Below are 24,859 nucleotides of genomic sequence, written 5' to 3' on the forward strand. Positions count from 1 at the left end.
ATAAATCGCCTTGATTTTCGCCGTCTCCTTTAGATGTTTAAAATCAATAAGGATGACTGACATGTAATTGTATATCCAACTTTATTGCTGGATATCAAACATATTCTTTTTCACGTACTCCCAAGGAACAATGCGGAAGAACTTAAGTATTACACTCCATGACTGTCGTTTAATCAGAACGATCGTATTAACAACTTTTAAAACTGTAACGGGAGAGCATGATTTGACTCGGTTTGTCGCTGGCTTGTCACCGAGCGGTCTAGAGTTCGATCTTCGGTGACGGAGTATAATTTTGTGAGTCAAATCATGCTCTCCCGTTACAAAACCAAGCAGTAATGTCTAAAAAAATTGGTTGAGGACCGGATCTTTGAAAAGAAAGTTCGCAAAATCAGATGGTAAGCACGGGCACAACATTAAAAAATATTTCACATATTTTATCTCCTATCATTCCTGATTTGGGACAGGCACAAAAATATGGGGTTGAACTAGTTTGCTACTTTGCTGGATGCTGATATTTATATCTAACCGATGTGAATAAACTGCATATAAGAACAAAGAATTATAAAATTGCATTCGGTTTACTAGCTTCCGACTCTGTTCACCACTAGTTCACCAGAATAATACATGTATTGTGCAAAATCAACATAGTTTGATGAATCAATTCAAACGTCTTCAAAAATAACTTTAATTTGTCAAGTTTTGACGCCACCTCCCCCCCCCCAAAAAAAAAGACGCGTACGTGTATCTCATAGCGCAAGACTTAAAGATGTATTGATGTCTTGCAGATGTTCTTGATAAAACCCAGTCGGTCACTAAATCTCAGGCTCATGATGATGAAGCCACGACGTTGACAACAGATTCAGACAATGACACACCGGGTCCATCCTTTCTTCAAAAAAGCGACGCCCAAGTGTCGTTTAGATAATATCCTCAGAGAAAACAAAAATCTTGTTGATTCTTGTCTGCTTTTTTTACCAAACCGCCAATGCTTTCGTCAGCGCAACTAGTACATGTACTAAATTCCCAGTTGAATTTTTAGTTATATATCACAGTATCACCTCGTATATGTACCTAAAGCAGCAACCATTTGATTCTCGGGGGTGGGGTGGGGTGGGTGCTTTGGATTTTTTCTGAGACAAACTTTTTTCCCTTGAGCAAAAATAATTTAATTTTTCCAGGGCCAATCAAAAACAAAAACTAAAATCATGATCTGTTGAAAACAATTATTTTTTTGTCCTCTCACCGCTGCATAGCACTTTTAACATAGACAGCATGATTTTTTTTGTCATGTTTTTAAAACATTTTTTTCTTTCTCTGCAGTGTAAAGTCAATTTTTTCCCAGATTTTCCAGAAACAAACTTAAAAAAATCTATAGTCTCCCCCCAGAAAATCGAATGGTTGCTGCCTAATTTTACCAAAATTTTTGTTGAAAGTTCGTTACGATTCGGAGGTCAAATAGGGTTCTGGAAATAATCAGAACCTAGGATTTTGCATCATTTACTCCAGAGCATTTGGGGGCCCTGAGCGGCCTTAGCTCCCCTGCCGAATTCGTTTTTGCCTCGTTTCGCTCGACGAAGTCTTTTTGTCTCATAAGAACCTAATTACTGCCCTGTCGAGGCCTGAATAATGTGTCAGGTGGGGGGACTTGCCCATCTGCGGGATGTTGCGTTACAACAAAGATCCGGCTCAGCTTGGCCGACCAGTACAAGCAAGGTCTGTTCAATTGATAATCGTTCTTGTCAGGAAATGCATGGAATAAGTTGGTTTGTTATGGTTCTAGTAAGACATGTTTTTTTCGAATACATGTCAATGTAGCATGCCTTTGTATTATATATCATCACAACTTTCACAGCCAATTATAAATGGTTTGTTTGTTTAGTTTGAAGAAGTGTCATGTTTTGTTACTGTGGATTTTATTACTTTTGTTGTTGGAGCTTTTCAGAGCTTACTTGAAGGTGTGTTTACACTTGAAGACCTTTGTGATCTCAGTATTTACTATTTTTATAAAGGTTATACAATGGTGCATTTGTTACGTTTCACAACGTTTGTTCCTTTTTCTATCCATGTGTATAGCTTGATATGCTCAGACACATGTTTCGTTGACAATCATTGACCTCTCTATTAACCTATGAACTGTGTGTTATTCCTATGTTGTTGAATTCTCATTTTCCACACATCTCTATCTTACAGTGACATAAAATATATATTGTTCTCTGTCATGTTAGCACTTGATAAAACAACTGTATACTTTAATTAGAAAATAAAATGTCCTTTAAGTAGTATAATGAGTTGATGCCCTAAACAAATGTCCCGAGAAGCGTTTATATGACACATGCTGGTACATCAATACAAATTGATTTATTGCAGGTAGATTTTATTTTTGCTGGAATATTTTAAGCTTACTCTTAATGATTAAAATGGAGTCTAAACCATGGGGTCGTCATAGTAATGCTTTGTCTGAATACCAGGCATCAAGCTAGTTTTCAATACCAGTATTCATAGGGAAAGGCATACATTTTTATCTGGTGTTTAAAGTACAGTCCTGCCTAAAAACCAGACAGAGGCTCATAATGGGTGATTCATGCATTTCTCAATCCCAAATATTTTTTATTGCAAATCCTTCTGTAGGCCCAATATAAAACTGTATAAGTGAACATAAGTGCAAATAAAAGTAGTTCACTGGAGATTTGGTTTGTTCTACAACAGAAAAAGTATTGGAAAATTTTTACGCTATCACCTGTCAAACAATATTTCAAGATATATAGGAGATCCCAAATATTTTTTTATTGGAAATCCTTCTGTAGGCCTCATAGAAACTGTTTTCAAAAATTACAGTGTAAATGAAAGTTGCCCAGTGGAGATATTAACACCAAAATTTTGGTCATGTTCTACTAAAGAAAAAGTACAGGAAAACTTCCTGCCAGATTTTTATACTATTACCAGTCAAAACAATTTTCACGATAAGTAGCAGATCTAAGGACATGAACATAGGAAAAAATCTTTTTAGAACCTAACAAATGTATTTATACAGTTTCATTGATTATATATATATATATAGATATGATGAATCACCCCCTGCCTGGTTTATAGGCAGAACAATACTTAAAAATTCGGAAATTACTGCATGCATTAATTAAATTTTGATCTAAATCAGTCTCAAAATTTGGAATAACATGTAATTTTATTTAACAGTATATTTGAAAACTGCATAATTCACTAGTTGAATGTGTGCCTTCAATGATGAAGTTTTATCCCAGTTCTTGTATCTGTTGCATGGAAACTGATGGCTAAAGTTGGCAAATGCCAGCCTAATTGTTAAAAAAATAAAGATTATTTTATCAGACATATCTTACAAGGAGTCGTCTGACTACTTTGATCCATAGAGACTTTTGAAAGCCTTATAATTAGGATCATTTCAGCAGTTGAAAGAATTTGGCTAAACCTAACGGTTTTAGAGATATAATATCCGAAAAGCTACTGTCTGACCCCCATGTTCTATTTTTAGTAATGGCAGCAATGTTTTTCGACAGATCAAAAATCCCCACATCAGTTCTATGCAGAATACCCCATGAAACATTCATACCAAGTTTGGTTCTAATTGGTGAAGTAATATCAAAGTCGATTTTTAAAAGAAATTACATTAAAAATCGCAAACAATGTTGAAAAAGGGCTATAACTTCAACATGGTTTAACAGGTTAAAACGAAAATTTGACCAAATAGATCTCATCATGCCGAACACTTTTATATGTCAAAATTTGGCTAAACCTAACAGTTCTGGAGATATATACAAAAAACTGTCTGCCCCCTATGTTCTATTTTTAGTAACGGTGGCCATGTTTTTCAACGGATCAAAAAATCCCCACTCCAGTTCTAGTCAGGATACCCCAAGGAACATTCATACCAAGTTTGGTTCCAATTGATCAAGTAGTGGCAGAGGAAAAGATTTTTGAAAGAAATAACATTAAAAAAATGTCGAAAAAGGGCAATAACTCCAACATGGCTTAACAAATTAAAACGTTTGTTTGTTTGTTGGGGTTTAACGTCCGAGCAGCAATATTTCAGCTATATTCAGACAATGAACATGAAATGGATGATAAAATGAACATGAAAAGAAAAAAAAAGGATGGGTCACAAGAACAATAGGGTCGACAAATCTTGATTGCCACTGGAAAAAGGGAGTATGGGTAAGGTAGGGCAATTTAGCCTCCTGTGGCGGAGCGCAAAGGTTCCTACTCCTATCGAATACCACAGCAGGGTTCTTTAACGTGCGAGGAACGTGGCATCTTTCCCAACACGGTGCACCACTATGGTTTGCGGTCAGGTTTTCCGTATTATAGCCTGACAACCCCAGCATGTAACACGCCAGGGGTACCCCATTCCACCACCTGGGGCACACATCCCAGTTGCTCTGTAGGCAGAGCGCCTAGCCCCCGGCTAGGTTTCTGAGCATTATTTAGTCGCCTTATACGACAAGCTTAGCGCTGCTGCAGGCCTATTCTTTTGACACCCGGACCTGCACGGGGCTAAAAATTTAAACGAAAATTTTACTACAGATAGATCTCATCATGCTGAACATCATATTTGAGTCTTAATTTGACTAAACCTAACGGTTTTGGAGATATATGTGAAAAACTACAGTCTGACCTCTATGTTTTATTTTAGAAATGGCAGCCATGTTTTTCAACAGTTCAAATCTCCACATCAGTTCTATGTGGGATACAAGAAGGAACATTCATACCAATTTTGGTTCCAATTGGTCGAGTAGTGTCAGAGTAGAAGAGTTTCGAAATATTGTTCACAATGACGGAAGATGGCATTGTTTACTTGTTTTCCAAATTACCAAAGTTCTTAAACATGATTTTAAAGTTGTGAAATAAAGCTGCCATTTTCGATATTCTCAATAGACCCTTTTGTGGTAAGTTGATGAGCATGCTCAATATACACTTCCGCGAGGTGGGGCTTGGGTAGAATACTAGTTCTCAGTATCGTATTAATTTTCCCATAGACTTCTATAGTGAAGTGCATATTTTTAGGATTTTTTAAAAAATACGTAAATTGATTTAATAAAACTCACTTATGTAGCATTTCTAAGGACATGTGAAAAAATAATTCCCCACAAGAAAATAGGGTGAGTCCACGAAGATCGGACAGAAAAGTAGTCTTGAACTATAAATAGCCATTTTCCCTACTTTCTCTTTCGTTTTGCACTTATCAAACCAATCTTTTCAGTGGAACATTTTATGTTAGATTTTCTTTGAAAAAAGTTCTTCATCTTACATTGCGATTTTTGCTCTAAGTCATTGTTCATATCTTTTGACAAAACATTAGTTTGTAGAGAGGCAAAACGAAAATGCACTATATTTTAATAGCATCCATGTTTTAACGTACATCCGCTCAGGGATATGCAATACGATACTGGTACCAGAACAAAAGAATTTTCCTCGCGGAAGTGTATATTGAGCACGCTGTACGCTTGCTCATCGACTAACCCATTGTTAGCACAAAAGGGTCTACAACTTCTCAAGTTGTTGACTGAACAAAATTAGCAGGCTTTGTCCGTAACTTTAAAAAGTAGATGTTACAATTTTGCACCAGCCATTTTGTAATCGGTGGCAACAAAAATAATGATTGGAATATTGAAATTCCAATTTTTTCCTCTTAGCTGGAAAATAGGAGAGTGCGCCGATCTTATTAGTGATGTCATATTCACTAATTTGCATATCATTAAGTGTCAAATTGGTTGGCAAATAAACAGTTAACAATTTCATAAGGATCTCAATTTCAAAACTTTATAGCTTTGTTATTTTATATCCAATTTTGGTTCTGTAAAATGTTTCATTTAGATAAAAGAATTCATATTTTGTATGTGAATTTATTTAACTCTTTTACTTGAAAAATAGATTTAACATGATATTTATATGTAAACCTCGATTTTCATACCACGTTATTTTTTATTTTTAAGCTCATATAGTCTCATTACTAAATATTTATATAAAATTCCGTGGATAAAAAGTTTTATTGGCAGTGTAGGGAACCAAAAAATGTAAAAGTTATGGTGATTTCAAGTTGATACCCCATGCCTCTAAATGGACTTTTTGCTGGTCAAATCCAAATCACAGGTAAGTGATGACATCACCAAGAACACTCCTATAGGATCGGCGGATCCGTAAACCAACAAATTAAAAAACTGTGGCCTAAGGCCAGGAAAAAAATGTGTTTCCATTCGCTCCTCTAAAATTTTGCAGGGTCGGTAGGTAGGGATTTAAAAAAAATTTTTAAATGAAATAAGCGTGAACTCCAAACTCAGAATATGATAAAAACCAAATCTGAAAAGATTAAACATGCAATAGATTTAGTCCATGACCAAGAGCACAATCACATTTGTGTTGACAATTGATTCTAATTATAAATAACCATAATGTCTGTTTTTCCATCTATGATATAAAAAAAACATCTGCTGCCTTATTATTTTCTTTTTTTCTTTCTGTAAGACAGTCTGCAGGTTTTTATTCCTTTTTTTCTTCAAAAACACAAAAAGTTTTGGGTGGGGGTCTGAAGTAGGGTTGGTAGGGTGACCAGAAACATGACAATTTTTATTTTAGGCTTTAGTGAACCTATCCCTTTATGTCACATTTTGTTCAATTCTATAAAACCAACACAGAAATCCAGGCATTAAAGGTTTACATAAACACCAGTGGAAATGATCACAATTTTATTGAAATTTAAAGAATTATCTATCTACCATATATACATATTTACACTACAATTTCACATGATCTTTTTGGATAAAACATTTACACTGTATCAATTACCGTACATTAAAGCATAATATCATTCTTAAAAAAATATAATAAAATTCACACACACCCTTTCATCCAAATTAAATCACAAAAACCTAAAATTAACCCCTCAATGTAAAAATACAAGAATACAAAATTAATGATTTATTACTGAATACTTTCAAATAAATTCATAGCATGACATGATAAATAAATTAAAAAAAACACACAACACATTAATTACTGAGCAGGATAACATTGAAAACTATGCAAATTCTCATCCCAAGCAGTATGTATTAGAAACCAGACATGGTTTTAAGGAGCCAACCAAAAAAATCATAAATTGTTGAAATTGGAAGTAAATATACTATAAATAGAACTGTAACAGTAAATTCCTGATTTGAAAAAAACTGAAGAAAATCATATCTGTAGGAACTGTGACGGGGTTTTCTGAAAGACAAAAACCTCACTTGGTGATACCCCCTGCTCCCCTCCCTAGAAGCCATATAGGGAACCCCAAAATTTTTCAGAATGAAAAACAAAATAGAAGATGCACAAGGAGTTGTGAAAGTTTCATCAACTTCTAATTAGAACAGCGGACAGATGAATAGTTGGACAGCAAGATCATTTTTGTATGCCCCACTTTTAAAGAAGGGGGAATTAGTGAAATCACAGCTGATCTGAACAATGAAATAAATAAAATTGTGAGAGAATATGAAGTAGGATAACTTTTTCATTTCTACACTTTGTTACATGTCTGCATATATTAAAATAACAAATATACACTTATAACATCCACAATGAATGATGAATATGTTCACTGTTTAGCACATGTACAGACTCCTTTGAAATAATAATATAAACAGAAAAGACAGTTTATGTATACAACTACAAAAAAAATACAAAAAAAACCAACAAAAGACAAAAAAAAAACCCACCCAAAACAAATCTTCAACCTAAAAAAATACATCTTTTAGTACATTGTACTACATAAAGACATCAATTCCTTTTTATCATACTTTTTAAACAACAGAGGTAATAAGTAGAAATTTACTTGGTATAAAATGAATAATAAAATTAATGACACAAATCATCTATATCCATTGTTTACTATTAAACTCAATGCACTCTCTTGTTTAGTGACAGATATACCAAAGTTGTATAATATATAAAAGATAATTTCTTTCTTTTCAAGTTAAAACTCATGTTTAAAAGTGATTAAAATACCATATACAAATATAAGTCCCTGAGAGCACTGGCTTAGGTGTCAAGCTTATTGTTACTGACAGTTTAAAGGACCTTTTGTTGAACTGGTTGGTGATTCTTCTAAGATCTTTGGGTTTTCTTCATCTGAGAAAAAAAATTGATGGAATCTATTTTACAATTAAAATGAGCTTTCTATACATGTTTAATAAACAAGAAAATACAATGTACTGCAATGTAAAAATTAACCCTCAATCTTTCAATTACATATGAATGAGCAATCGAGAGCTTTTTCATATAAATACTATTTTAAGAAGTTATGTAGAAACAAATATTTGCTTGTTAATTTCAACAGAAATGACTGCAATTTATCCCAGGTACGTATGTTTTTGGAAAGAATTGGTACATTCTGTAATTGACTTTAATATTGCACCATTGTCATTGGCAGATCATGCCTATTACACATAGCATTCTCTTTTGTCGTCTTGCAAAATCACACAGAAGTATGTATTATTAACAAGCAAATATCATTTGTTATTAAGTAAAAAGAATTCCTTTGAGTTATTTAAAAAGAATTTTTGACCAAAAACAATATGAAAGAATGTCAAAGGTGCTCTTAGTATATATTTTAAAAAAATTCTATATATTAGTTCTTCAATTAAATGCAAAATAGTCAAAATTTCCAACAGTATTTATAAATAGTCTATATTAAGGCTCAATTATTTTGGAAATCAAGTCTTAGTGACCTATCATTTTTATATTGTAATTTAAAGTATGTTTGTTCGAGGTCAACTTTCAGAAAAGTCAGGAAATTCTATAAATAAATATTAGGTATGGTCTACCTCATGGGTTACAACAAATGGTGGATGCCTATATCATTCCAAAATGCATTCTATTTATTAAAAGTAAAACATTAAATAGTTGAGTTTAATGAAGATTATCAGTATTTTAAGAGTGGTTGAAAACCAGAAGTGAGATGAGTATTGAAGTAATTAGTTGTAGTCAACATTAGAATTAGTTAAATATGAAATGACTAGTTTGAGTGCATTGTATCTATTCAAGCACATGAAGATGGTCGAAATAACTAGGAGCCTGAATCGCTTACCTGCCTTAATGAGCTACATTCAAAATGTTTAAAAAGCTACTGTGAAGAATTTTAATCGAAAAAAAATCCTAACCCTCATCCCTAAGGAACAAACATATAAACTTTCACTAAATTTTGTCCTGTGGTTTCACACGAGAAGACCTTTGAAAGTAATCACATCAAAAATAGCAACAAAAAAAAAAACTTCCAAAAAGGGCAACAACTCCAAGTAGGTAATGGCAGCCACGTTTTACAATGGAAGTCAACAATCATTCTTGCAGGGTGATGTATCATTATAAATTAATACAATATGGAGCATAACAAAAATTAAATATAAGTCTAAATATGTTCAACATCACCAAATGATAGTAAAATTTACATTGAATATTTTGGATAACGGATATTCTTCTTCAGCATAAGCCCAGTGCAGGTCTGTGTGTTAAAAGAATAGGCCTGCAGCAGCGCTAAGCTTGTCGTAAAAGGCGACTAAATAGTGCTCAGAACCCTAGCCGGGGGCTTGGGCGCTCTGCCCACAAAGCAACTGGGATGTGTACCCCTGGCGTGTTACATGCTGGGGTTGTAAGGCTATAATACGGAAAACCTGACCGCAAACCATAGTGGTGCACTGTGTTGGGAAAGATGCCACATTCCTCACACGTTAAAGAACCTTACTGTGGTATTCTCCAGGAGTAGGAACCATAGGGCTCCGCCACAGGAGACTAAATTGCCCGACCCTACCCACCTCTCCCTATTTCCAGTGGCAATCAAAATTTGTCGACCCAATTGTCCTTGTGTCCCATCCCTTTTTCGTTTCATCATTTCATGTTCATTTTATCATCAAATTCATGTTCATCGTCTGAATATAGCTGAAATATTGCTGCCCGGACATTAAACCCCAACAAACAAACAAACATCTTCAGCATAAAATTCACAAAGCTCAAAATCAACCAAAATAATTCTGAACATGAATGATGCAGTGAATGATGGTACCTTCACCAATATAAATGTAATAACTCTATTTTATTTGTAGAATTCATTGTAAGAACACTTTTTTGTAAGCATGTTTAATAGTAACTGTTTAACAATGTACCTTGTTGACTAGTTTCTTTAGAATGGTTTGTATCTTCTTCAGCTTCATCATTCTCTGTTTGATCTGATGTTTTAACAGGACTTGAATCACAATTATCTTGTAACAACTGGTCTGTTTTCAAATATTCATTGTCATCTGATGTCTCACAATCATTACACGATACATTGTCTTCACTGTTGGAGTTTTGATCTTCGTTTTCTTCATCAGCACCCAAAACATCCTTATAAGTATATTTCATATTTAGTGATGAATTGGAAATAATTTTTTTACCAATATAAGTGTCAATTTCGTTTGTAATGAACCATATACATACAAAATTAAATAACCCTAAAAAATTGTTCTATTTCCGGTCACCCTATCCACACTCCTTCAGACCCCCATCCAAAAAGATCTTATTTGTGAATTTAAAAAAAAAATTAAAAGCCTGCTGACTGTCTTAAATAAAAAAAGAACATAATAAAGCAAAAAAATATTTTTTCTATCCACTCCTAGGAAAAACAAGAGTTTGAAATTCTTGTTTATATTTGGTTTTTATGGTATTCTGAGTTTGGTGTCATGCTTATTTTAATTCAAAATAAAAATATAACAAAATCCTTACCTACATACAAACCCTACAAAATTTTAGAAGAGTGATAAGAAACACAACTATTTTATTTTAGACCTTAAATAGGGATCAACATCCTAATTTAGCAAAAATAAGTATCCCCAAAAATTAATTGATTTACAGTGAAGTTCTACAATGCTGCACATATGTCCATCAGAATCAGAAGCCTCATTTTGGACACACATATTCAAGTTATACTTTACATGGAATATGATATTAAAGATAAAAGAACTTAATGCCAAAAAAAAATCCAAAAAAATCAAAGATTAGTAGATACAAGAAACGATAAAAAAATATCATGAAAGGATGTCTGCCTAAAAAAACATAGAAAAAGAACTGGAACTGATCATTTATTAAAACAATCTTACTTTCAACACATCAGCAAAGTATTCGGCTTGACTGGCAACTTTAGAGAGTTTTTCATTCTGTTCTTTCAGTTCAGCAACTTCTTTGTGAAGCTACAAGCAGAAAAATAAATTATATTTAAAGGGTCTTATATACTGTATAAATCATCCTGGATATGTATAAAATTATATTTATTTTCGATTTTGATACTGACAATATCATGTGGACCATCTCAATGAGTGAGCGAGTCAATGAAATTTTCAGTATCAAAATCGAAAGTAACAATTTTTCTGTTTATCAGTAATCTTAATATGCATGTTTGGTCATTTTGATCTAGTGCATTTACAAACTGTTGGTGCCTGACATCATTTTCTTTCAAAAAAGAGTCTATTGTATCACAATCACTCCCAAATGTTTTGACGGATATTTTTAAATATCTTGTCATGTATGAAAGAGAAAAATATCTGTCAACAAGATCAAAGGAAAAAAGTACAGATTACCCATTAATGTAGGAAAAAACACAGTAGTTTCTATAATTCAGTCAGCCTAATGGTGTAATTTCAAAATATCTCTACTAAGATGCAGCAATGTCACTAGAACAACTGTTGTTAACTTATATTGGCCATTCTTCATGCCATGGCATACATCAGCTGTACTGCAGCAGTGCTACAGGTCCGGCTAGCTATTTTTTGACTTGATGCCATCCTAACCTCTAGCATCTGACATGTTGAAAGCCACCGCAAATGTGAATAAGCTGAACATGTGTTTTAAAATAATTTAAGTCTTTAATTTACATAAATGAAGTTTAACCCACCAGAAATCAAGTGATAGAAATCCTATTTCTGTGTTGAATACCTAGAAAACATCTGTAATGAAGACAAGTCATTAAAGTGACAAGCCATTTTGAATTATTGAATACAATATATTTTTGACAAAACAAAAATTAAAGTCGTTGGGTTAATTTAATATTTTCATTTGGCAAATTAAAATCTGTAATTTTATCAACTGGATGTACCCATTCTAAATGCTGAAAACCGAATGTGAAGTTCATTTAAATTGCTTTTACAAAGGATTTCCAGGATTGCTGGATTTTCTCATCAGGTAGGTCATTTGCTTTTCTTCAGTTTAGACACCTTCTCTCATGTAAGGGTAAAGAAACTGTACAAAATGTTTAAAAGGTAAATATTTTACTATAATTCTGCTGATTTCAAAGAACGTTGGGGTATGGAGGAACAGAATTCCAATCTTTTACGTTGTAGGAATAAAGTAGCTTCAGAGAAAAGTGTTACAAAAATTTATCTTTAAACCATAGGGTCCCTGTAGTTGTTGCTGCAAAAGTCGGAACTCAATTTCTATGATATAGCATACATTTTGTAGTTTTAAATAAGCTTTTGTCAAAATATCAAGTTTATGTGACATATTTCAGAGAAAACTGTTAAAATATAATCTTGTGTTGTCAAATAGAAAGTCCTTGTGATGTAGGTCCAATATTAACAATATGGCACACCTGTCAACTCGAGTCATTTTCAAGTTACAAAGAAATAAAAATAATCTAAAATTTTCATCAAACATATTCATGTACGAAATCTAATTTGGAGTTTATAGGATTATGCTTAAAAAAAATTTTCTGTAACACGTTCAGAATCAGTTACCATTTCATTTTCATGCAGTGATTCATCCAAAGCTTTTCTTCTTTCTTCTGCTAAGTCTTTCCAATAGACCTCGGGTACTTCCTCTATAAACAGAATTTTTGTTTCATATTTTATAACTGCACTTTTGATATTATTTACAAAAATCTAACTTCTATTAATGTACATATGGTTTCAATACTTATAAAGTTAATATTACATGTTTTTGATCTTAAGACCTAAATATTCTCAAGTAAAACAAAAACCCTTTGTTAACTACCATCAATTAAATAATATGTCTTATTGGGATTAGGCAGGTTAAATCTATATGTACTTAAAATGTTGATCACTTGTCGCACAAACAGAACTTATTAATGACTTTACATTTATTGACCGTTTTATTTGCTTGTATATTAGTATTTGCAGTTCTATATAATATCATAATCATTATTCAATACCAGACACAAGCAGGTTGTAGGCCTCAGATGAATTCTGAACCTTTTCTGTTTGACTTGCTTTATCATCTAACTTTTTTTGTGGAGGATCCACAAAAACTGTGATTGGCTTTTGACTTTTTTGAATTAAACTCTTTTTCTGAGGTTTCTAAAATAAAAGGAGTATAACAAGTTTAAGAAATAAATAATAGAGAAGAATATTGAAATGGAGAATAAGTCAAAGAGAAAACAACCCTACCAAACAGTAAAAAAATAAAAAAAGCAGCCAAAAGTAATCTGTATGTAAGTACATGTTTAAGTTTAAAGTTTAAAGCTAATACATGTAAGTTTATTCAAAAGTTTTTTTCTCATTAAAAAATTATTATGAACGAGTTGTATGTATAAAGAGTATTTAACATAATACTGCTACTGATTATGATTTAAGACATAACCACAATTGTTGTACTTTGATTTTTAATCAAATGCTTAAAAGTAAAAAAGGTCAGTCTGATCTTTCATTGTGAAAGAAGATAAAAGACTGTAATGATGTAAATCTAATGTACATTGTACTTACAACAATTTTTCTTATGGGTGATATTGGAGCTCCTGTTGAATATTGCAGAGTCTGTAAAGTTCTTCTATTCTCATTATGGCCCTGAAATATATAAAATATCAAATCTAATTGGTGAGAACATTACACATCAGGATGCGAACAATGTTCAACATGTACACAGTACTTGTACATCAGCAATTCAGCATGTTCAGTAAGAAGACAATTTTTATATTGGCACATGTTGTACATGTAATAGACTTGAAAGTATTAAGACCACAAAATCTTCATGTTTTTGATTCTTAACAGTGCATCAGTTTTTTTTATACACTATTCTAATCCCAAAAGGGATTAACACTCTTCGTGAATGCCTTAGCTTCTTGTCCTTTAAAACTAAATGACCTTAAAGAGAACTTACATGTCTTGTCAGTTCAGATGTCTGTTTCGCTAAAGATTTAGAATTAGGAGGAATCTTTCCGTTTGCATTTTCTGTCGACAGGACTGTGGACGCCATCGCTGTTATTTTGGTTGTTGTATTGAATTTCCCGCAAAATATACCACGTGACCTAGAAAGGTACAACTAAATTAAAGATTGCGATTTTCGAAATTGTATTGTAATTACAATATCGGGATTTAACAACAATTTGAATTCTTTCAAAAACGTTTTAAATCTATTTTGATCATATAACAAAAAATTGTTGTGCAAATAAAAATTATTATCTAAACTCAAAATACTACAAAACAAATTCATAAAATTTTAGAATTAATAGATAAAAAAGTTCAAAAATTTCAAACCCATTCACACCACTACTTTTCTTTAAGAGTCATTAGAACTGTGCATACGTAGACCGACAAGAACTTTTCTTTGTATGCATGATTAAAAAAAACAAACAAACAAAGATACGAACAAAACAGTAATAATATTAAGTAATTGTAGATAAATAATATGACTGAATATTTGAGAAAGTAAATATACGCATCAACACCGAACAAAAACAGCATTAAATTACAAACCACACCAGTCGAATATATCAGCCAACAACACTTGCCAAAATAAATAAAATGATAGAATAAATAAAAAAAGGCTAACGAACTTGCTGACACGGCTTGTCATGGTGCACAGCAAATAATTAATACAAATGTATCATAGAATATACATGAAAGCACGTGGAAATGACAGACTGATCACTCCTGCATTGCTATTTGAAAGGCAACACAGTTTATGTACCTATCATGGGGATATCACCCCTCCCCATTCAAGTCCAAAGCACATTCTATGTTTTGAGTGAAGTCCCAAGTACAATTTAAGTTTTGGTAAAGTCCAAATTCCATGAAATTTGAAGTACAGAGTACGGCTGTTTTGAAATGTTAAGTCCGTGGACCTCTAAAAATGACCAAAATTCAAAAAGGGGGTTAAACCCCTGTGATATAGTCCCTGTACCTATCTACGTTTAAACATAATCAACTTGACCGACAGCAATCTTTTGGAGATTGATATGTACGCAACAGAAAACTAACAATTGGCAGAACCACAAAGAGAACGATGACAACAAAAGGGAATGGAATGGAATTGAATGGGTATAATCTTATTTTTTTGAAATGTGAAAAAAAAAGATTCTAATATATATCTCCTACTTTTAAATCTCGAAGCGGTGAATATACAACTTTATCGCACCACTTTAAGTTTTGGTACCAAAGAAAACTGGAGACAGACAGACGGACACGAATAGTTTCTGGAAGAAAGCACGATTTCTTAAGTTATGATTTAAAATAGTCGTATACAAACAAAACAAAAGTGAAATTCTAAGATTAAAGATGTGATAAAAAGCACCGGTTTCAGGATGAAAACACCAAAAGAAAAAAAACTTTTATGAAAGAGAAACGATGACGTCATACCATTCAGGGAATCATATTTCAGTGTTATCAACGATGTAAGTGATTGATGGAGTTAGTTATTCTGATTTCTCTACAAACATGAACTGGCAATTATTTCGTCTACATCGAATTTTTCTTCTACTAGTCATTTATATTCCATCAACTTCGTGTTTTAGAGACGAAAATTTAATTGATCATAGACATTCTACACAGCTTACTGATGATACGTCAAAAAATAAAGTTGAGCTCTTAGGATCTGTGTTGAAAAAACACATTCATTTACTTAGGAGTTCATCGGAGACAAAGTTAGATATAATATTTCTAGTTGACAGCTCTGCTAGCGTTGGAAAAAGCAACTTTGGAAATGAATTGAAGTTCGTGAGGAAATTACTTGCTGATTTTGTCGTGGATGAAGACCATACAAAAGTATCTGTGATAACATTTTCATCCAAACGGTTAGTGTTAAGACAAATTGATTATATAACTCCGTATCATTCAGAGAAACACAAATGTACACTGATCGAGGATGACCTGCCAACGATTAAATACAGAGGAGGAGGTACATATACATTAGGGGCTTTTAGAGAGGCTAAGGTAGGAACGCATTGTTTAATAGCAAATATCGTTCTATAGAGTTAATGTGTAAAATCTCAACCATTTGAAAAATAATGAAAGTGGGAAATTGAAGGCTAACATGCATTACCCGTGAATAACATGGTACGTGTTCCCTGGGAAAATTTTAAGATTTTGATTTGTACATTTGGAAAAATTGAAGAAACCTTTTAACATAAATTAAAACAGATGTTTAACCCCACCGAGAAGAGATTTATTGAACTTTCTTTGTTCTATAGGTTACTGACTCTCATACAACTTTCTTAATAGACTGGAACCAAAAATAAAGAAAAAAAGTTTGACAAACTGCACAGCGGTGATCACCCTAATATATTGAAAACGTGCGTCTTGTCCATCAACGCTAGATCCTTATCCACGCTATTTGTATAAATAATTGCTCAAATTACTACAATATGTATACTATAACATGTATAAGCTTATTCATAGCTTGTTATCACATTCATGGAATATTTATCAATGTATTCATTACGATAGATAAAAGTTGTAGGTTATAATCAATAACATTTATTTTTGAAGAATTCTGTCAAAATTTACAACTGTAAACATTCATCGCAGAACTTGAAAAAATAAAATCTAAATTTAGAAAAAAAGTTACGTACGTAGAAAGAAGAACACGTCAGATGCACGAAAGTTATCAAAATATAATGGAGAAACGTGCCATTACTAATTCTAAAATCTAATTTCGATATAAAACCGACAATGATATCAGAGTGGGTAAAAGTCATCACAAGACTTATCAGGTCATATTAGAATTTTAAAAAAATTTTGTTGATTATTTTATCTACGTACATGTATAATCTTTTGATTCGATCTAAACTTATTTTGCGTGTTCCAGAAAGTTTTAAACAAAGCACGCCGAAATTCCGAGAAAGCAATTTTCTTGATAACGGATGGTTTTTCTAATGGCGGGGATCCAAGACACGAAGCTAAAAGAATCAGGGAAAGTGGTGTCAAAATATTTACATTTGGGATCGCCAATGGTAATAGAGATGAACTGTGGGACATGTCCTCCGAACCAAAGAATGAAACCAGCTATATCCTGGATAGTTTCGAGGAATTCGAATCCTTAGCTAGACGGGCACTCCATGAAGGTAACAAGTTCACCAGTTCATCACTTTTCATTCTTAATTAAAGTTTTATTCATTCTTTTATAACCTCTATACTTAGATATATATTGCTGCTCGGACATTAAACCCCAACAAACAAACAAACAAAAAAAAAATACTGAGATATAAAAAAGTATAATGCATAACGGCAATACGCACACCCTCTTGGAGAAATTCAAGAAGTTATTTTGTAACTGTTTCTTATTAATCAAATAAGATAGCTGTTTAAACCAGGTTGCAGACTTGTTGAATAAATACGTACCCCAGTACATGCCCAATAAATACTAGCTCCAGAGATATTTTGAAATGAAATACGTATTATGGATTAAACAATTCGATGCGTTTCGTACCACTGAATCATTAAACATGTATAACAGTGCAATTTTCCAGATTTAGGTCGCGGGGATTTTATCCAACAACCAGAAGAAAAATGTGACAACCTGTGTTATGAAGGTTACGAATGTTGTGACAAGAAAGCCTCGTGTAACTGTGGAACATACACAGGAACCTACGAATGTATCTGTCAACCGGGATACTATGGCAACGGTCGGGTAGATTCCTGTAAACGTATGTAGTCACCATATATTGCATATTATATAGAACAGGCATGTTGATATTTTCACTAACTAGTAGTACTCATAAGTCATAATATAGAGTCGACTACATGCTCATTTTCGTTGACAATTTAAAGGATTAAAAACGGAGTATATAAGAGCCGGAACAAAGCCATGGTTTTCTGTCTATTAACTAGTTATACGCCAAATTTGCAATCTATCCCAATGCATCTGATCAATAGTGTCTTAGCTATCTGGAAATGTCACTTGAATTTAAACCTTTTATTTCAGCTTGTCCACCAGGTACATACAAATCACGCGCAGTACCAGGGGATGTCAGATCATGCACACGATGTCCGGATGAAAACCACACAACCTTTAAGGGATCTACTGATGTCTCACAATGTGTTTGTAAAAAGGGGTATAGGGATTTCAATAACACAGGATGTGTAGGTAAAGCTGAATTAAATTTTATAGCATCATGTCAGAAAGGCTGGACAAGTGTACGCGGTGTACTGCAATCAATCAAACGCACTGAGCTACTTTTTATTAAGTCGCTAGAATATTAGTAGCGACTTCTCTCACTCATAATTTCTGTATTTTACGTTCGGATATGATTTACATACTTTATATTACTACTTCACATTAAGCTGCTGATCGGTGCCGTGTTTACCACCATAGTGTCAAAGATCTAGCTTCATTTCGCCTGAATATAGCTGAAATATTGCTGCTCGGGCGTTAAACCCCAACAAACAATCATTCGTGATCAAAATGTGCTTCTTAAATATCATACACATTTGTTTTACGAGTGTTTTTTTTTTTGCTTGTATGAGAACGGGAAGTTTACATTAAAAGATGAAATGATCGGTTAGCCTTGAACGTCACCCAGTTTCCGATTCAGAAACAAGGGCTCATTACAATCAACTTAATAGGTCATACATATACATATATATCTGGTTCCCTGGTCAATATCATAAGCGACCCCAAGATCGCTAAATTTTGAGAGAACGAAAACATTACTCGAACTTCTTTGTAACCAGTTGTTTTGATTTAAAACATTCGGGTTATCACGGTTACAAAAGAGTAATCACATCAAGGGAACCAAGATTTTAACGGAAGTCAACGTGGACGAGAAGTCGACATTTTTTAACTTAAAAAAGGAAATGTATATCCACCATGTATTTTTTCGATAACTTAAACTATAAATATAAGTACTTAGTTCCAATTTTGCATTTGTAAACTCTTTAATTATGTCTCATGAAAATGTAGTGAAAATGCGTGCATTTTTCGTTATATTGCACTTGAATGTGTAGGCAATCGTTATAAGAAACGGTGTAAACCATTAACGGTAAAAACTATGTCCATTGCCAAAAAAAAAAAAAAAATGCAAAATTGAAACTAAATACTCATTTTTATAGTTTAAGTAAGCGGAAAATGCATGGCCGGTATACATTTTGAAAATGGGAACAAATGTCGATAAAATCACCGCTGTTTGTCGCCGTTGGCTTCAATGGTAATGAAAAACATTCGGTTGATTGTAGCACAGTGCGTATGCTTGTGCACCCTGGGTTTTATTGTATATAAATGGGACACTAAACATAATTCGATTATACGATCAAATTGAAATGAACTTAATAAATTCAATAACAAGATTAATTCCATAGAATCTAAGAATTTGCCGTCGTGTATTTACTCTCATAAGAAAACGAAACTGCATGTACTTCAAAATAATTTGTTAATGGAATAAAAATTGTTAAAACATTCATAATTTGCGAAAACTAGCAATAATTCACATGTTTCGAAAGTAAAACATGCAGCTATACAAATTTTAACCCTGCTTACAATGGACGGATTTTGTATATGTCTATAATCACATCTTTTTGTATCTACACATAACTTTAGCTATGAGATGTCCTGCACTGACAGCACCAAGGAACGGATACTTTGTCAATGACAAATGTGAAAATGTTTTTAATGCTGCATGCGGTATTCGTTGTAAGCCAGGATATTACATGAAAGGAAGCAGCCTCAGAATCTGTCAAGAGAATGCCGAATGGAGCGGAAAACCAACAGAATGCATCAGTCAGTATAAATCATTTGGTTCAAAGCATAAATCTATCTTTTTTTTCTACAAAAGCACAAATAATCAGCCAATCTTCTAGATACTTATATAACTAGCTATTTAATTTCATACTTCGTTACTATTATACTTATGATGTTTTTATCTTTCGCTGTTTCATGATAAAACTTTACAATAATGTAACGAATTCGATAAACTAGGTTTCTGCTTTCAGTGAAGACATGCCCAGCACTACCAAAGCCTAAGAATGGGAAGATTGTATGCGACAAGGATGGATTTCTCTTTTCTACCGTCTGTCGGTTTTCGTGCGATCTGGGTTATAAACTCGTTGGTTCTAGGAAAAGACAATGTCTAGCCATAGCCGCGTGGGCTGGAATCAACACGAAATGTCGAGGTAAGTTAAATAGGGTTTTAGGAATTTAAAATCACATCTGCTTTTATATTGTCCAAAGGTAAACCATAGGCACAAAAATAACCAAATATCTTTCTTAGTACCGACAACCCAAAACATTGCCATTTGAAAGCAATATTATTTTTTTAATAACGTGAAGTGTCAAATATCAATATGTGACCCAAAAAGTAAAACAAGCAAATTTACAAAGAAAAAGAAAAAACATAATATGAACATACAAATATCTGACTATTGTTTTGTTCCATTAGAAATAACTTGCAGACCATTGCCTTTGGTTAAAGACGGAAAAATCTTTCCATCGGCGTGTACCAAAGGTGACGTTCCATTCGGAACGACCTGCCAAATATCTTGCTATCATGGGTATTCAGCAATGGGACCGCCTACAAAGCAGTGTACCCCTGATGGACTCTGGACACCATCGTCTGAGGGAGAAATGACACACTGTGAAGGTATGGTAATTAAAAGGGTTTTATCAACGTTTGTCGTGTTAAGATGATTTTTTTGTATCGGACGAAACTGGCTTTACTTATAGACGAAGGTTCATTTGGTTGAATCAATATCGAAGGATAAAAAAATAATAATACGTTTTGGCCAAAAAGTAACAAATTGAGGGCAATAAAATCGGCTTAATCATTAGTTGTTGGTTGAAAGCTAAATAAGTTTTTGACCTTTAACACTTCGTTATGTCATCAATCTGAAGTGAAAATTTCTTATGCAGAGCTGATTTTTTTCGTAAATGAGGAATATATATAAGGACGAGAAAAGAACGTATGTTTTAATTTAGATACCAGTCCACCAATAATGAAGTGCCCACGGAATGTGTATACAGACGCCGATGCTGACGACAGTAGTGCTGAAGTGTCATGGCAACCACCTGTAGCTCTTGACAATTCCGGTATCAGACCACGACTCAAAGTCGTACCTGCCATTGAACCACCAAAGAGGTTCCCAATTGGTATAACCAAAGTAAAGTATATTGCTGAAGATTTAAGTGAGAACAAGGTGAAATGTTCATTCACTGTCCGTGTCAGAGGTAAGAATGTTTCTCTCCACACAAAGCTTATTCGAAATGAAATGTTCACAAATTAAGAGTCAAATAGAAAATGCTATGAAAATCTTAAAATAAACATCGTGAATATTAGTAATATTCCACGATCATTAATGAAGTGCCCACGGAATGTGTATACGGACGCCAATGATGTTTCTTATTATTGTATTTTGTTTTTACAAAAAATGACAACTGATCACTCCTTGAAATATTTTTTGATGATTTGAATACAATTCTCGGTACAGACAGGACTCCACCCATGGTAGACCGCTGCGTATCTCCATTCCCATTTGTCACATCAGAGCCGTATGCTAACGTCACGTGGGAAGAACCTGAGTTCAGTGACAATTCTGGAACAGTTGAGCTAGTGGAGCGGAATCATGCGCCAGGTTTATTTCCTCAAGGAGAAACTACAATAGTTTATAAAGCATTTGATTCTAGTGGAAATAACAATACCTGCAACATCATCATCAATGTAATTCGTAAGTGAATTAATTATTTCAAGTACTCAATGCCGATTATAATGCCTTAAAAAGCTGTACACTATACTCATGATATTTTTTCCTCATTTAGAACAAGTTTCTATTTCTAAAGATGTTTGATATAAAAAGTCCTAATTTGTACCATGACATGAAAATATTCATGATAATTCATGATAGAGTAATACACTAACATTTTTTATACAAGCGCACTCTTGCCAGTACCCTCCAGCACCAGTCAATGGTAAACGTGACTGCTTCGAGACCGATGAGGGTGTCCACTGCAGAGTATCCTGTAACGAGGGATTTGCATTTGCAAAACCCCCGGCTGACGACTACTTCTGTGCCTATGACCATAAATGGAGACCTGAGGATAAACTACCCATTCCAGACTGTTCTGGTATACCCAATATAGTCTAATTTAGAGTTTACATTGTACTTATTTCTCAGCATTAGATAAGCAAAATGTTATTGCTAGTACTTCTTTCTTTTTCTTCTTTTCATTAATTTTCGACGAGTGTCATATAAATTGAGAATCTTTGTTTAGTTAACGTCGTTAAGTAACCTTAAATAAATAAATAAATAAATATATATATATATATATATATATATATATATATATATATTAAATCAGTTTTACTTAGATTCGGCATATAGTACAAAGTAAGGAACATAAGCTCTTGTGAGCTTTTGATCGACATTCCAAAAAAAAACCCCTACAATTCCATACGTAATTTGCTGAAAGCGATTTTTTACTAGCTTGTTTTGTCCAGAAAGTGTCCTTATTTATTTAATGGTGTCGCATTTGGCACAAAGCATGTTCACGAATGTCCCAACGTATTGTTTACTTCTAATATTAGATTGCAAAGGTTCCCTATGTTCAATGTGACTGTTATAATTTGATAGTTTATACAACATTTCTTCGCTGATTGTGTCATTTCTTTATATGCTGTGTACGATAAAGAACAAGTGTTGAGTTGTAATGGATCTTAGGGAGGTAGACCTAGGGTAAGGCACATAACTCTTGAAATCAGTGATATGTTTGTATCATATTCAATATCACCAAAGCCTATCAAGTTTTCATTTAAAACAGAATGAAAGCAGTCCAAGTTACTTTGATGCTTACATGAGATGCTTAATGTAAACTGCTGAATACAAAAGTTCCGATGATTTGTAAGAGTTGTGTCCCTTACCATAGATCTTCCTCCTTAAATCACTTTCATATTCCAGTGGAGACATTATCAAATAGTGTAATACAACCAGCATCAGTCACATATATTGGCAATGTGCCTTGTGGAGAACAACTCATGGTGAATAAAATTGAATCAATATTTAACCAACAAGTCAGTGAAAGGGTAAGATGTACTTTTTTCAACCAAATATATCCTTTTGGATAAGCAACTGAACAAAGTCAAAAACTCTCATTTTGAGCGCGTTCAATGCATATCAATTTATCATCTGCCATTGTGTTGATTAAATTCGGTTTATATATCCTAACTAATGGCGTTTTTGTTTATCCGAAATAACTCGCTGGGATTTACTAGAAATACAGATAATACTTACCCAACTGGTACACTGTTTGTCTAAAAAAAAAAATAAACAAGGGAACCAAGGTTATAGTGGTAACCAAAAGAATGCAATCCAGGGACAAAGACCATACACGGAAAATATACACACAACAAAAAACATGAAGAAACTAAAATCATACATACAAAGTAACAAAAGCAAATGAGCAACTCGGACTCCACTAAAAACTGGGAGCATGTACCGGGTGCACCGGTAGGGTAAGCGTCCTCTGCTTTTCTAGAAACACCCGCCGAGTTGCTCATAAAAATTCAAGTCCGGGGTAGACAAACGAGGAAAGGAAAATTAGGACACGTTGAATAAATCAGTTTTCATGGCGTAGATGGATACACCATAACGATCCACGGGTTCATGATGACGACCATAAAACCTCTGTAGTGATGACTTCAATCTTGTAGCAACATACATGTAACCCTGATCCTGAAGCCTATTTATTAGAATTCTAGCGCGATACAAAAAGTCTGGCATAATGTATGAGTTGTGATATGAACACGCCATACGCATGTGCTGAAGGGATATTACCATAGATGAAAGGAAAGTTGACAAGTTTGAATGAAAAGTCATCACGTTTGTCGTAAAGTTTGGTCAATAGTTTTCCTTTACCATCGATTTCTAAGTGTAGGTCAAGATATGTGGCTGACTTCACAGTGTCTGTAGTATCCTTTATTTCAAGTTCTTTGGGGTAGATGCGATGTATCAAATCCCCGAAATTAGGATTGTTTAAAGATAATATGTCATCTATATATATAAACTGAGATTAAAGGATCTAGCTAAACGATATTCTTTCTTTCGGATCAGATCAGCTATAAAGTCAGCCTCATAAGAGTGAAGGCATAGGTCACATGCGTGCGGTTTATTTAAACGTTGGTTTACCACGACGCGGTACACCTTGTCCTGATTCTTAAAAAAATCTTTGTAGCTCATGAAATGTAAGGTTATCAATCTCAACATTTAAAATATGATACTAAGCATTTGTAGTTATTTGTCCAAGCATAGTTTTCAAAATAATCTTTACTTGTTAAGAGAACATGATTTCATTCGACACTAAACATGCGACAAGATCCTCTCCTTGCACTCAGATATGCTGTCTCGGAATTACTTAAGTCTTAAAGTCGAATATCTATCTGTAGAATTATATGGTGCTGCGGATAGGTATCAAAAAGTGCTTTAGGTTTCGAGTTTAATGGGCCTAGAGTGTATACGGCTGTATCATATGTCAATGGAAAGATAAATCCATGTAGTTTTTGAATATCGTACTTATCAAAGTAAAAAACGGTAAAGTTTCCTGCTATTTTGCATTAATTAGAGGAAGGATCAAAGATCAATCGACCCCAGTACATTTTGATAAGTAATTTAAGTGAAATCATTGA

The 24,859-nt window shown here is 33.5% G+C and overlaps 3 protein-coding genes across 6 annotated transcripts in view; 1 reads left to right on the forward strand and 2 right to left on the reverse strand.

The window, feature by feature from the left end:
* Positions 1 to 24,859, reverse strand: part of LOC148629506 (uncharacterized) — a 204,880-nt gene that overhangs the window by 44,101 nt on the left and 135,920 nt on the right. The window lies entirely within an intron of this gene.
* On the reverse strand, positions 6,697 to 14,302 carry LOC148629508 (uncharacterized). The gene is made up of 7 exons (XM_088552845.1): positions 14,137 to 14,302; positions 13,743 to 13,823; positions 13,193 to 13,337; positions 12,759 to 12,841; positions 11,130 to 11,219; positions 10,158 to 10,377; positions 6,697 to 8,130 (listed from the first exon to the last, which is right to left on the reverse strand). Exons 1-7 carry the CDS (start codon positions 14,230 to 14,232, stop codon positions 8,060 to 8,062), a joined length of 786 nt encoding a protein of 261 aa, XP_088408971.1. The 5' UTR covers positions 14,233 to 14,302; the 3' UTR covers positions 6,697 to 8,059.
* LOC148629509 (sushi, von Willebrand factor type A, EGF and pentraxin domain-containing protein 1-like) overlaps positions 15,626 to 24,859 on the forward strand; it is a 69,487-nt gene continuing 60,253 nt past the window's right edge. For 2 of the 4 annotated variants that reach the window (XM_088552517.1, XM_088552526.1), the window contains exons 1-11: positions 15,626 to 16,187; positions 17,062 to 17,317; positions 17,723 to 17,899; positions 18,178 to 18,339; positions 19,789 to 19,968; positions 20,181 to 20,360; positions 20,627 to 20,827; positions 21,163 to 21,411; positions 21,672 to 21,908; positions 22,114 to 22,305; positions 23,136 to 23,260. In XM_088552517.1, coding sequence (XP_088408643.1) covers positions 15,693 to 16,187; positions 17,062 to 17,317; positions 17,723 to 17,899; positions 18,178 to 18,339; positions 19,789 to 19,968; positions 20,181 to 20,360; positions 20,627 to 20,827; positions 21,163 to 21,411; positions 21,672 to 21,908; positions 22,114 to 22,305; positions 23,136 to 23,260 — 2,454 coding nt within the window. In that variant the 5' untranslated portion in view covers positions 15,626 to 15,692. Of the gene's footprint in view, positions 16,188 to 17,061; positions 17,318 to 17,722; positions 17,900 to 18,177; positions 18,340 to 19,788; positions 19,969 to 20,180; positions 20,361 to 20,626; positions 20,828 to 21,162; positions 21,412 to 21,671; positions 21,909 to 22,113; positions 22,306 to 23,135; positions 23,261 to 24,859 lie in introns of those variants that run through there. The other 2 variants (XM_088552536.1, XM_088552543.1) reach the window with 2 other exon arrangements.

Source organism: Perna viridis, chromosome 1 (genome assembly GCF_037379345.1).
Source record: "Perna viridis isolate PV_CMFRI_1.1 ecotype Kerala chromosome 1, ASM3737934v1, whole genome shotgun sequence".
NCBI classification, from domain to species: domain Eukaryota; kingdom Metazoa; phylum Mollusca; class Bivalvia; order Mytilida; family Mytilidae; genus Perna; species Perna viridis.

Bases quoted from the DNA above. Each gene is read 5' to 3' on its own strand.
- LOC148629508 (XM_088552845.1), bottom strand. From the start codon at position 14,232: ATGGCGTCCACAGTCCTGTCGACAGAAAATGCAAACGGAAAGATTCCT. The intron at 13,824-14,136 runs GTAAGTTCTCTT...TATATATTTCAG, and splicing joins CATCTGAACTGACAAGACAT to GGCCATAATGAGAATAGAAG. The intron at 10,378-11,129 runs GTAAGATTGTTT...TATACTTATAAG, and splicing joins ACTTTGCTGATGTGTTGAAA to GATGTTTTGGGTGCTGATGA.